Source organism: Heteronotia binoei, chromosome 1, assembly GCF_032191835.1.
Source record: "Heteronotia binoei isolate CCM8104 ecotype False Entrance Well chromosome 1, APGP_CSIRO_Hbin_v1, whole genome shotgun sequence".
NCBI classification, from domain to species: domain Eukaryota; kingdom Metazoa; phylum Chordata; class Lepidosauria; order Squamata; family Gekkonidae; genus Heteronotia; species Heteronotia binoei.
The window spans coordinates 159,933,507-159,947,246 of NC_083223.1; the positions used below are offsets into that span (position 1 = coordinate 159,933,507).

Here is a 13,740-nt window from a genome sequence, read left to right on the forward strand (position 1 = left end):
GAAAAGGATCTTGGGGTCTTAGTGCCCCATACGCTATGCACACCATATGAATCAACAATGTGATGTGGTGGCTAAAAAGGTAAATGCATTTTTGGGCTGTATCAACAGAAGTATAGTGTCCAGATCATGTGAAGTGATGGCATCACTTTACTCTGCTCTGGTGAGACCTCACCTGGAGTATTGTTTTGGGCACCACATTTTAAGAAAGATATAGACAAGCTGGAATGGGTCCAGAGGAGGGAGACGAAGATGGATAGTGGTCTGGAGACCAAGTCCTATGAAGAAAGGTTGAAGGAACTGGGGATGTTTAGCCTGGAGAGGAGGTGGCTGAGAGGTGATATGATCACCATCTTCAAGTACTTGAAGGGTTGTCATCTAGAGGTTGGTGTGGAATTGTTTTCTGTGGCCTCAGAAGGTAGGAATGAGGCCACAATGAGGATCCTGTGAATTCAGGGGAAGGTATTTGTGAGTTTCCTGCATCTATGCTGATTAGTTATTAATTATTATTATCTGGACAATTTCTTGGATCCTTTTCCAATACCAGAATTGTTTCCCAGTGCTATTGCTACTGCTTTTATATTCTGTTTTCACCATGTAGCTAAAGATTAGATTCCTGGGCTGCACACTTTTTGTCTGGTGCAATTTCTCTGTGGTTTTTAAGCTGCAGTGCAAAGGCAAATGCATATATTAGCAAGGAACTTTTTCTTGGAAAGTGAAACAGCTGAAATTCCAAAATTAATAATTTCTTTCTTTCTTTCTTTCTTTCTTTCTTTCTTTCTTTCTTTCTTTCTTTCTTTCTTTCTTTCTTTCTTTCTTTCTTTCTTTCTTTCTTTCTTTCTTTCTTTCTTTCTTTCTTTCTTTCTTTCTTTCTTTCTACCCCCCCCCCCGAATATTTCCATTAATACTTTAAAAAAAAGACTAAACTAAATTCCCTTTTAATATATTGATATCTTCAAGGCATATTTTAATATTACTTTTCAGATTTCAGATTTGCTGAGATGACATATAAGTAGACTACTTACAGCACAATCCTGACAGCCTGCTGGCTGCAGCAGAAATACACCAGTGAAGCTTTCCCATAGCATAAATATTACCATTCACCATCCTATGGCTATTCCACAGAGGTGAAAGAACAACAAATACACCTCTATAAAGCCTAGACTGCCTAGCAAGCATGCCAAAGTCCCTAGCAACCCAGGTAGTGTCCCACTAGTCAAGCAGTATCCTTCTGACATCCCTGTGGCATGGTGGGACACATCTTCCTACCGCTTAGCAATTCAGCCAGTGCTCCTTGATGGCACACTGTTTCCACCCACAGGCAGAGCTCCAGAAGACAGGGAGGAAAGACTTGCAGGTGCCACAGTCCCTGTGGAGTGAGCTGCAGGATCCCTGGAATTAAAGTGCTGCAGGGAGTCCCACAGACATGAATTTGAGTCCCAGCATTCATCTGAGTTTCCTTTTGCCAGGTAGGGGACTACAGGCATTGGGGCATCAACAGGGCAACACACAACAACCCACAATAAAGACTGTTTGTCATCCCCAGAAGCCACTCCTGGGGGATACCACCCACCACTGTCTCACCAACCCCTGTTGGATGCTTCACAGGTCTCAGAATGGGAGGGGAGGGAGTTTGGGTCACTCTTGACCACCTCTTCCCAACTGGAAAACCTCTCCAGGCTTTTGCAGTGCTCCAATTTATCCCTTCCCAGCCTGCTCCAAGGAGCCTCCTTTAACCCAATCCACCTTTCCCCCTCTGCTTCCTCTATTGGCCAGCATCTGCCTGTCAACCACAGGACCAGCTGACTGGCTCTCTTCCCTTCTACCAATAGCCCAGGGGCTGTCTTCCTGGCTCTTCCATGGCCTAAACCCACCTCCTGGGGCACTGCTGCTGCCAGGGCCAGGAAAGGAAGGATGCCTGTTGTTGTGGCTGTTGGAGATGCCCTGACCTCTCAGGACATTTTACAGGGGAGGGGGTTTGGTCACCTCTCCAACCTTGCTCACTGGGCTCCCTCCTTCATTGCCAACTAGTGTTGCCATTCCTGGGCTCCCAGCAACAGCATTCACTGGCTGTGCTGCTGTGGCAGGCCCTCCACATTTTCAAAAGCTCTCCCTGCCTGATCCTGGAGCAGCTGGCAGCAATGGTGAATCTGCAGGCCAGGGATCATCTGGGGCAACTGTAGAAGTCTCTGTGAGTCCAGTGATGGCTGTGGAGCCACAGCTTGCTGCAGGACAGCCCAGTGGCACCGTCCTCAGACACCCCCATTTGGGACCCGTAGTCAGCATTGACATGGCTCTTTCCTGGTTGGTAATGAATGGGTGAAGCTAAAAGGAAGGAGACTATCTGAGGACCCATTGTTTGTGGTCCTTTGTTCTGGCCATCCACAGCATGGGGGCATGGTTGGATACCAGGGTAAATTTGCCAAGTAGTATTGGAGAGCCCTGACTGGTTGGCTGGCTGTAATTTGTGACTCATGAAGAGAATCAGGTATTTCTTGCCTCCATCTACTTGGGACAGCATGACATCCACCCTGGTGTTGGATGGTCCATTTGGACCAGAAAAGAGCAATCAAAACCTGGCTTTTGAAGAATGAGCCCTGTCAAGAGGCTCGTCTGAAGACAGTTGAATGTGGTTTGCTGGGGGGGGGGGGGCGGTTCCCAGAGGATTGCTGATGGTTGTCCCTTTTTTAAGCAGTCAGTCATAGGGCTGACTATGGTGTCAAAATGTGGAATAAATTTACTACAGTACCCCACTAAGTCCATCTTAGCTGTCATTTGGTGTTGGGTCAAGGGCTCTGTTCTAGGGTGACCACCTTGTCAGGCAGTGGTCCCAATTGCCCTTGGCCAATGAGAAACCCAAACTACTTGATCTCCTGGAAGCTGATGTAATTTTTTCCTAGGATTGACCTTTATACAGTGGGCGTTTTCGCACTCACCTTCAAGTGGCGCGACCACCCTCTTCACGCTGGAGGATCTGCAGGGATTTCGCATAAGAAGCGCCGGAGCAGCCAAAAGAGCCGGAAAGTTCTGTCGCGAAACCCGCTCAAACAGAAACCGCCAAGAAGCAGGAAAACGTTTGAGCGGCTTTTGCGACGAAAGTCGCCGGCTCTTTTGGCTGCTCCGGCGCTTCTTATGCGAAATCCCTGCAGATCCTCCGGCGTGAAGAGGGTGGTCGCGCCACTTGAAGGTGAGTGCGAAAACGCCCAGTGAGTTACTAGTGACATTCTGCCTTGTTGTGAAGCAAAAACGCCAGGCCCTCTTTCAGTAGGCAGCAGACCTCAACCACTGGCTCCCTCATCAAACCTGGATCAAGGTGTGGTTCCTCGTGACCTTGGTCTTTAACTTCTCAGGGTAAGTCCCCTTCCAGCAAATTCCCTGGGTCCTCTGTGAAGTGACAGGGATCTGGCACCCTGGGACGCGATTTTTGGGGTAGTGGGTGAGATCACATTGTACTTTGTATGACACACATCCCAGTACTTGAGTGACAGAATACAGCCCCTGCCAGGGGTTGTCCTCTGGTCATACTGCCTGTTCTGCCCCTGTGGGACCACCCCAGTTTTGTCAGAAGCCATATTTTCCATTTACCACATAGGCAGCCTTCCCTAGTGAGCTATGGGGCATGTGGAATAATGTCCAGGGATAGTGCTGCCACCTGCAGCTCTACAGCCATCTCCAGACTTGTAGAGACCTCTGCAGTCACCCCTGATGATCCCCATCCTGCAGACTCACCATGGCCACCTGCTGCTCCAAGATGTGATAGTGAGAGGCATTGGGAGCGTGGCAGGCCCACCATGGCAGCATGACCAGGGAAGGCTGCCACCTGGAGCCCTATCTACCTTCCCCCCTCTGCTTTCTCTATAAGCTGGCATCTTCCTGTCAAACACAGGCCCAGCCCATGGAGCCCTATCTACCTTCCCCCCTCTGCTTTCTCTATAAGCTGGCATCTTCCTGTCAAACACAGGCCCAGCCCATAGGCTCTCCTCCCTTCTGCCCCATAGCCCATAGCTGACCAACTGCCAAGTGGGGGAGTGTGAGATCCAGAGACCCTCCTGCTCCCCCTTGCAACAGCACACTTGTACCAACCCTCAAATCACTTCCCATGTGAGCTGCACAAAGCTATTAGTAGAGGGTTAGGAGGGGGGAAACTCTCCTCTGTCCATCACCAGTCACACCAGGGCACAGCTATAGAGCATTCCAGACTTTATTGAACAACGGCAGAGAAATCAAGATGAGATCCTATGAATGGGTTTACCAGCTTGTCCATCATGGCCCATATGCCTTTGCAAGCTGCTACAAAAAAACTTCCGTATCTCAGTATTAATGTGATTGGGTCAGCTGTTTCAGACAGATGGTTGTCTGAGTAGCTTAGGATAGTGCAGGAGCTGGACTGGAATCAGTTGGATAGCAGCCCTGTGTCAGAGTGGTAGGATCTACTCTGGTCACTGAAGCCAGCACTGCCAAAAAGGTAGTCTTCCCAGGTTTCCTTCCTGCTGAATAACCAGCTGCACAGCTGCTAAACAGAGACATGGGTAATGATGAGGATTGTCCCTGACCTACAACACAGTGACTATTACTGGTAGAATCATGCCTGAGCGGCCCTGAGGAGAATGGGTCTCCACATTCCGAGGCCCTCTGAATGCATGGAGTAGCCATCCAGATGACACTCGTCGCCTGTGTGAATGTCTGCTCTATCTTCTGGGGCTTTTCTCTGGAGCATAATGCTGTGAGACAATAGATACCATGTGTGTTTTGGCAGCAGTTCCAGGAAGCTGAGTGGGCTGCAGTGGAGGGAGGGGAATTGGTTGTGGCTGTAGTTGGCATTGTGAGCTACACTGGGACTTAGGGGTATGTCCAGGGCTGCAGGGTCCACTTGGGTTTCCCCTTTGCATTGGTGTACAGTGGTACAGGGCTATACCACTGTATTCGCTGGTATAACTTTATTTTGAGTGTTCCTGACCTGAGAGGTTTAAAGAGCTGCATAAGTCCACTCACTGCTTGCCTCTGAATACTTGTGTTTCTATGTTTGTGTGGTGACTAGCAGGATATATCTAGCACCCAGCCATGGCAGAGGGCTGCAAGTGTAGCTCTTGTATACCAGCATACCTTTCAGATACAATTATGTAACTTCAAAATATGCCAGCATAGTGCTTAATCAGCTCCTTAAGTATTTTCAGCTCAAGGTTCAGGATTCACCTTTGTAATTTAATATGGAATATAAACTACATAAGCTGCAGGGGGGGGGGGGTGTATCATCAGGACTGTAAAGTACTGAATCTCAGAAATAAATCTTTTAAAACTTCTATTAGTTGCCTCCTAGGATTATTAAAATTTTTGTTTAATATTGGAAAATATATATGACATTACTTTCCAACAACCCATGTTTCTTGGACATCAGAGGCAAGCCAAATTTTTCACCAGATCTCTTCTCTCAGATCTCTTCTCTCAGATCATCCTATTTTCCCTTATTCCTACTGGCCTTGTAGCCCACCTGTGAAAGATCCACTTTTGGATCCCAACACGCAGTTTGAGAAACTCTCCCAAGAATAACTTTTGAAGCCACTTCTTCACTAAAGGCAGTCTAGCTTTGAAACCTCTGTCTATTACAAATACATGCTTGTAATAAAATTTATTAATAGGAATGGATCATGGCATACTTGGTTGTATTTTGTTACAACCAATGATTAAAGAAACATCATGGATCATACTTCATCCCAGTCACTATATAAGTGTACAGTGAAGACTAATCCATGCAACCTATGGCTGCTGCATTGGTTAGATCAAGAGCAGGTTCACTGCATACTGTTATGCTTTTGGTGTGTCTCTTTGACTTAGCTGATTGCCTTTCCATTTTTATATCAATTATTAGAATGTATGCAATGCAAGTAGTAATTGGTGCCTAGTGAAGTGTGACATGTGACAATCTCTATTGCAAATGTAGTAAGTAAGTAAGTAAAATTTTATTTGTATCCCGCCCTCCCCCGCCAAAGCAGGCTCAGGGCGGCTAACAATATCCGTGAATAAACAATACAGTAATAAAACATTAAAATTAGCATATTAAAAGCGATCAATACTTAATTAAAACATTACTAAATCTAAATCTGACAGTAAGTCTGACAGTAACATTGTTGTTTGACCCTGTCAGTTGACCTAATAGTAACAAGGTCCCTGAACCGGACCGTTTTGGCGTTTTCCTTTGTTACACACTTACTGGAGTCCATAGTTGAGAGGAAGGCAGCTGCAAGGGAGGCAATGTGAAGATGGATTGCTGGTGAATGAACAGCACACCCTGTCACAACCAATAACATAGTCAGACTGGGCCTACTTGAGGCAGTACTTACTATTCACTAGAAGCATACCAGCTTTGTGCTGCCTTGTCTCTGCTGATCCCTTTTGATGGTTACATGGTCCTCCTAACCTTAGTCACCATTTACTAGACTTCAGAGATTGCCTCTGATCATGGCTAGTATTTTTAGAACCTAACATTGGATGACATGATCAGAGGGGGGAAAAACCCTGATTATTTATTTAATAATTCTGAGCGTCTTAAAGGGTAACCTTAATGAATACTTAATTAGGGATGGGCATGAACCCCCAAAAAGTGGTTTGGTTTAGGGTTTGGGGCAGTCCCCAAATTGAAACCCAAACCAAACAAACCCAAAAGGGCTCTTTGGTAAGCTCAGTTTCCCCTTTCTCCCTGCTGTGGCAAGCTGCCACCAGGAGAAAGGGGGTGGGGACTTCCACCATTCTCCCAACTGCAGCTTGCTGGGGCCAGGAGAAAGGGGGGAACTGCCAGCCATTTAGCCAATCAGTTTCACTTCCCTCCCTTTGATGAGAACTTTAATGCTGGCATTATTGACTTAGTGTTGCATGTATATTAATTTGAGCAGTGGCACCACATTAATTATCAGTGATCATAGAAGACGGGGATTGAAACATGCTAATTCAACCTAGGACACATGTTGTCGCCTTTCACCTTCAATAGAAGCTAGCCAGCTGTTCATGCAATCAATAACTGGGTGACAATTCTTTGTGGACTTCAGAAACATCTTGGACTCTTTAGTCATAGACTTTAATAGATTCTTGAAGATGTTAAAGATCCTTGGATTTGTTCATGAAAAGATTATTGGGTTTACTATTGGATTTGTCATTTTCAAACAAAATAAGAGACAGGAAGTGTTATTAAATATATAGTTTATTAAAGTGAACTTTAATTGTTACATGGTGTTAATATTGTTTATTTATAGTCCTTGCACTGTGGTTTCCTGTGTTAGTTTTAAATGGCTGGCAGCAATTTAACCCATTGGTTTTACTGCCCTCCACTTTGAAGAGAGGAGCGAAACTATAGGGTTTAATTGTTCACAGCCATTTAAACCTAACAGCTTGCAGGTCCACCAGTCAGCTGTTAGATTTAAATGGGTGGCAGCCCTTGAAGGATGTGGGAAGCAAAACTGAAGAATTAAATGGCTGCCAGCCAGCCATTTCAAACTAACAGCTGATTGATGGCCCCATGCAGCTCAGCTTTCAGGTTTTCTTGTCTGTGAGCCACCCTGAGCCTGCTTCGGCGGGGAGGGCGGGATATAAATAAAAATTATTATTATTATTATTAATGGCTGGTCCTTAACAGCCAAACTGAGCCTGCCACAAGTCCAGTAAATGTTAGCTGTTAGGAAGATGTCTTTCCAGAACACTTGTTGCCAAACCACCACAGTTCAGCCTGAATTTAGGTTCATGAGTCAATTCATATACATCCTTACTCATAATGCCTTTCATTGTTGCGAAGAACTTAATTTGGTTATGAAACATGTTATATGAAGTTTTCTTATACCGGATCAATCTTCTCAGACTATCAGTGGGTCTCCAGGGTCTCAGGTAAATGTCTCTCATATCACCTGTGCCCTGATCCTTATCTGGAAATGCTGGGGACTGAACCTGGAGCCTTCTGTATCCCAAACAGTGAGCCATAGCCCCCCACTTCTCTTATGAAGTGTAATCTAATTTCTGGCTAGGTAAGGCAATTAAAACATTGCTTTATCTTTTCCCAACTACATTTCCCATCTCTTCCTCAGGATCTTTTAAGATTTAAAAATGTGCAATGAATTCATTGTTTGGACTATTTATTGGATTGTGGCCATTTCTAATTACATTATAAACTAAAGAAGGAAGGAAAGAAAGAGAGAGAGAGATTGAAGGACACATAACACTGATATGTACTATCACCATCAAATATCTGTGACTCACTAAGAATCTATTCTCTTTTTTTGTTTCTAAAATTGTTGTGATCTTCTAAACTAGCTGACTGATTGCATTTACTTCCAGCTATTAGCAGTATATGCATTACTTCATTAGCTATTCATATATGTTCTCTAAAGTTATTAGCCTTGTTGTCAATGTTTTTCTTTTTCTTTAATTATAATATGTGCTTATTTAACCATGTTTGTTAAAGAGATGCTCTTGAAAACTTGTTTTAATATTCTCAGTCTTACTTTCTGCTCAGGCAGTTGATTCTTTCTGCAAAACGTCATGTTGCTTTTCCTTGCTCATATATCAGCTGTTATTTTTCTTCTTCCTTTGTTTCTTTCCCCTCTTTTCTCTTTTATTTTCCCTTTGTCTTCAGCCTGTTCTGCAAACTTGGAGTTCTTGTCAGGCATAGGATTTCACTGTTTGGTAAGGAGACCCTTGACAAATAATTGTGTGAGCATCCCTTGATTTTCTTTCCCATTCTTTGCAATTTGTTTAGTGCTGCTTTGTTGCATGCTGCATGAATGCATGGTCAAGGGCATGATCTTTGTGGGCCACTGATAATGCTTTAGTCTAGCCAAACATATTGATTTTTTTAATGTTAGCCTAGAAGTTCTATAACAATTGTATTCATTATTAAATGTAAATGGTAAAATAATAAGAAGAAATACTGGCAATAGCCATGAGGCATTGTTTAAATGAGAAGTACTGTAATCGTATCAAGTGTCATGTTTTGAATGCACATAATTTTGTCTATTGTTGACTGCAAAATTCCATTTCTATAGCAAGCATATATGTTTCACAGCCATTTCCCCCAGTCAAGTAACCTTATTCTGCATGTAATGGGAATGGTGCATTTGTTCCATGTGCTTAAAAAAAGAGTGGCCCCACTGCTTTTTCCACACATGGAAACCTGTTTCACATGTCTAATGAAAAACCCCATGTACATTGCTAGAAAAGGTCTGAGGACCCATTCTCAAAATAGACCAGGTCTTGTGTATGCCATAGAAATTACTGAAGACTCTGATAGAAATATTTACTTGTTTTATAACTCTTAGGGAACATTAAATAGTTGAAAGATTTATTGGGTCTTTGCTATTTCAAAGGTATGCCATTGATACGTTTTATTGAGAAGTACTATGAATTTATTCAGTGTCATGTTTTAAATTCCCATTATCCATGGTAAGCACTGTAGATATAATGTACTATTCTGGATACCCAAATAGAAGCATTCATTGAAAATGGAAGGGGTTTTGACTTAACATTGATAAATTCAAGACAGTTACTGCTGGAATTTCAGTTGCAGTTGTAAATATCGTCTTGAACTAGAGATGCTGGCTCTGGGTATCTAGCAAAGGATCAAATGAGAAACATATTAGAAAACTGCTTTTTTTTTTTTAAATGGAACTACAGATAAGATGGGAAAAGTTTTTAACTAAGAACATAAGAGAAGTCATGTTGGATCAGGCCAATGGCCCATCCAGTCCAACACTCTGTGTCACACAGCGGCCAAAACAAACCCCCCAAGAGCCATCAGGAGGTTCACAAGTGGAGATAGAAGCCCTTCCACTTTGCCCCCCCCCCCCAGCACCAAGAATGCAGAGCATCACTGCCCCAGACAGTTCCAATAATATACTGTGGCTAATAGCCTCTGATGGACCTCTGCTCCATATTTTTATCCAATCCCCTCTTGAAGCTGTCTATGCTTGTAGTCGCCACTGCTTTCTGTGGCAGTGAATTCCACATATTAATCACCGTTTGGGTGAAGAAGTACTTCCTTTTATCCAGTCTAACCCCATTGCTCAGCAATTTCATTAAATGCCCACGAGTTCTTGCATTGTGAGAAAGGGAGAAAAATACTTTCTCTACTTTCTCCATCTCATGCAAAATCTTGTAAACCTCTATCATGTCACCCTGCAGTCGACATTTCTCCAAAATAAAGAGCCCCAAGCGTTTTAACCATTTTTTCATAGGGAAAGTGTTCCAACCCTTTAATCATTCTAGTTGCCCTTTTCTGGACTTTTCCCAATGCTATAATACCCTTTTTGAGGTGTGGTGACCAGAATTGTACACAGTATTCCAAATGAGACCGCACCATCGATTTTTACAGGGGCATTATGATACTGGCTGATTTGTTTTCAGTTCCCTTCCTAATAATTCCCAGCATGGCGTTGGCCTTTTTTATTGCAATCGCACACTGTCTTGACATTTTCAGTGAGTTATCTACCACGACCCCAAGATCTCTCTCTTGGTCAGTCTGTGACAGTTCACACCCCATCAGCTTGTATTTGTAGCTGGGATTTTTGGCCCCAATGCGCATTACTTTGCACTTGGCCACATTGAACCTCATCTGCCATATTGACGCCCACTCACCCAGCCTTAACAGATTCCTTGAAGTGCCTCACAATCCTCAAATCCACATTTGAGAGAGCTCTGTGAGAGAGCGTATAAGAAGTGCTATAAGGGTAAGGTTTGGCTTTCTAAACAGCTGGGGAAGTTGCTGAGAGTTTCCGAGTTTGTGTGATTGTGTGATTGCTGAAAATTCTGAGTTTGTGTGGTTGCTGGGGAACTGCTGTTTGTTTGGTTTGAGTGGGCTGTAGGTGATTGTTGCTGATTGATTTGGAGTGGCTGTGTTCCTGGGGCAGACTGAGACCCCACCCTCTTTGCATTATTAAGCTGCACCTTGCCAGAGGTGAGAGCTAAAGGGCTCTTGGCCTGTGGCTCTTAACCTGGGGGCTGGTCACCATACGGTCAGTATGCGGTTTTGCCACCCAGCTGTCTACCTGCCTAAGGATCGACTTACCAGCTACCAAGACCCCCTCCCTCCCTGCCCAGGGATGGTTCCTTGGTGTGAAAGGATGCCATCATTCTTCCTGTTAATATCCAGTTTTGCCAATCAAAACTATTTTGATCATGCCTAGCCATTATTAGTCTTGAAATGAGAGAAAACAGAGTAAGAATCTTTTTTCCTTATAGGGTTAATAATAGCTTGGGGGGAAGGGGAAGAAATCAGGTTTGACTGGCAAAACTGTGGGAAGAGTTTGCAGCCCTTCTCTCACTGTGCTAAGCTCCATCCAAATCAGGCTGTTCTTGATTGCAGTTTTCATTTTTAAAAAGTCTTGTAAGAACATAAGAGAAGCCATGTTGAATCATGCCAATGGCCCATCCAGTCCAACACTCTGTGTCACACAGTGACCAAAAAACCAGGTGCCATCAGGAGGTTCATCAGTGGGGCCAGGACACTAGAAACCCTCCCACTGTTGCCCCCCTCCCAAGCACCAAGAATACAGAGCATCACTGCCCCAGACAGAGAGTTCCATCAATACGCTGTGGCTAATAGCCATTAATGGACCTCTGCGCCATATGTTTATCCAATCCCCTCTTGAAGCTGTCTATGCTTGTAGCCACGACTACCTCCTGTGGCAGTGAATTCCACATGTTAATCACCCTTTGGGTGAAGAAGTACTTCCTTATATCTGTTCTAACCCAACTGCTCAGCAAATTTCATTGAGTGTCCACTTGTGAGAAAGGGAGAAAAGTATCTTGTCTAGTTTGGCCTTAGATAAATAATTTCTAATGTTTTTGGCATGCAACTGAAATCTTGATATACTTCTGGAGGAATTGCTCTCATAACAACCAAATCCAATACTGTCAATTGTGTTATTTCAGTTTACATATAGGTGAGGCTAAGTGCATGAAAAGCAAAAACGCAAAGCTGTGCCCTCGACATAAGCTTTGGGAATGATCTCGTTTTCTTCCCTTTCATGCTAAAATTATACAAGTCCTTTAGATGGCACATTTGTGTTGTGCTTCATGGAAGAGAAGTGGACCTAGTTTTAACATAAATAAGACAGAACCCATTGTTCCCTGTTTCACTTTCCTTTTCCATTATAGTTTGTGATCAATGATCAGGTAATATCTTGAGTTAATCTGTAAAACCTCTTGAAATGAATAATGACTATTAAAGCTAAGCAGCAACAGACTATTTTGTTTCAATGTCATTTTTGTTATCATCAAAAAGTGTTTTTTGGTTTCCTTTTGAGTATGTTTTGTCTAGGTGCTGAACACTAATTATACCTTTGAAAGAACAGTGGAAAAGCTCCCAGGAATTTGCTTTTAATGATCCAGGGAACGATTTGTTCCTGAGTTAGTTTACTTGGAACAGCTTAAGTAGGCTCAGAAGCCTTGTAAGCAAGGAAGCTGTGCAATCCCTGAACAAGTCTGACCATTCTGAAGGAACTCTCCTACCTGAATTGAGCTAAACTTAGATTCAGGTGGGTTGCTGTGTTAGTCTGAAGTAGCAGAACAAAGTGTTAAAAAGCAGAGTGTTAAAGCTGCAGTACTGCAGTCCTAAGCTCTGCTCATGACCTGAGTTCGATCCCCGGTGGAAGCTGGATTTTCAGAAGGCCGGCTTGAGGTTGACTCAGCCTTCCATCCTTCCAAGGTCGGTAAAATGAGTACCCAGCTTGCTGGGGGGAAAGTGGAGATGACTGGGGAAGGCAATGGCAAACCACCCCGTAAAAAGTCTGCCGTGAAAACGTTGCGAAAGCAACATCGCCCCAGAGTCGAAACAACTGGTGCTTGCACAGGGGACCTTTCCTTTCCTTTCCTAGATTCAGGTGGGTTGCTGTGTTAGTCTGAAGTAGCAGAACAAAGCTTTAGTCCAGTAACACCTTTAAGACCAACAAAGTTGATCCAGGTGCTACTGGACTCAAACTTTGTTGTTCTAAACTTAGGCAGAGTCCCTTAAATACATACTGGTGTATATCCAATCATATGCAAACTTTGCAGAACTGGACTTTTTAGCTTCTCCTTCCTGCTGCAGTCCACTTATTCCTCCCCTTTTGTTTCAGAGCATGTTATCATATAAATTTCAGGAACAGTGAATAGGGTTTTCTTCAGCATCCAGGTTGTGGCTGAAGATCTCCCACTATTACAGCTGATCTCCAGGCAACAAAGAACAGTTCATCTGGAGAAAATGGCTGTTGAGGACTTAGAGGAAAAGTAGAGAAATGCTTTTAAAGTTTTGTGCAATTTGTTATTTGACAAAAAGTTCATCCTTACTGGATGAGCACACTTTAACCTGAAAATCAAAAGTTGTGAAAATTTAGTTGAGCTCTATTTGTAAAACATATTGTTAATACTTGGGATTAAGGAGAATTTATTTGAAATATTTCCCTGCAATCCTTTTTTTGTCTTTCCTGAAGTGGGTGGCAAGATTTGTTTCTATGACACAATAGAACCTGTTAGTTTATTGTTGTGGCTTCTGTGCAGTCCAATATTGAGACTGTGTGTGCCAACTGCAGAAGTTTTCCAGAGCTTTCCAGAAGTGTCTCTCCTCTCCTTGACACTTTCTGTTCAAAACTGTCACCTGACCAGGAAAAGGGGCTACTACTCACTCAGTTCTCTTTGCTTCAGATTCTCCATTGCTGCCATCCTGTTTTTTCCTTACCAACTAATCAAGGAGACAACTTTTTTCTTAAGCTTTTTTTCCTCACTAATCAC

At 43.5% G+C, this 13,740-nt stretch overlaps 1 protein-coding gene across 4 annotated transcripts in view; it reads left to right on the plus strand.

The window, feature by feature from the left end:
- RYR2 (ryanodine receptor 2) overlaps nt 1-13,740 on the plus strand; it is a 757,628-nt gene that overhangs the window by 550,739 nt on the left and 193,149 nt on the right. For all 4 annotated transcript variants that reach the window (XM_060243352.1, XM_060243324.1, XM_060243334.1 and 1 more), the window contains one exon: nt 8,612-8,661. In XM_060243352.1, the coding sequence (XP_060099335.1) occupies nt 8,612-8,661 (50 nt within the window). The remainder of the gene's footprint in view (nt 1-8,611; nt 8,662-13,740) is intronic.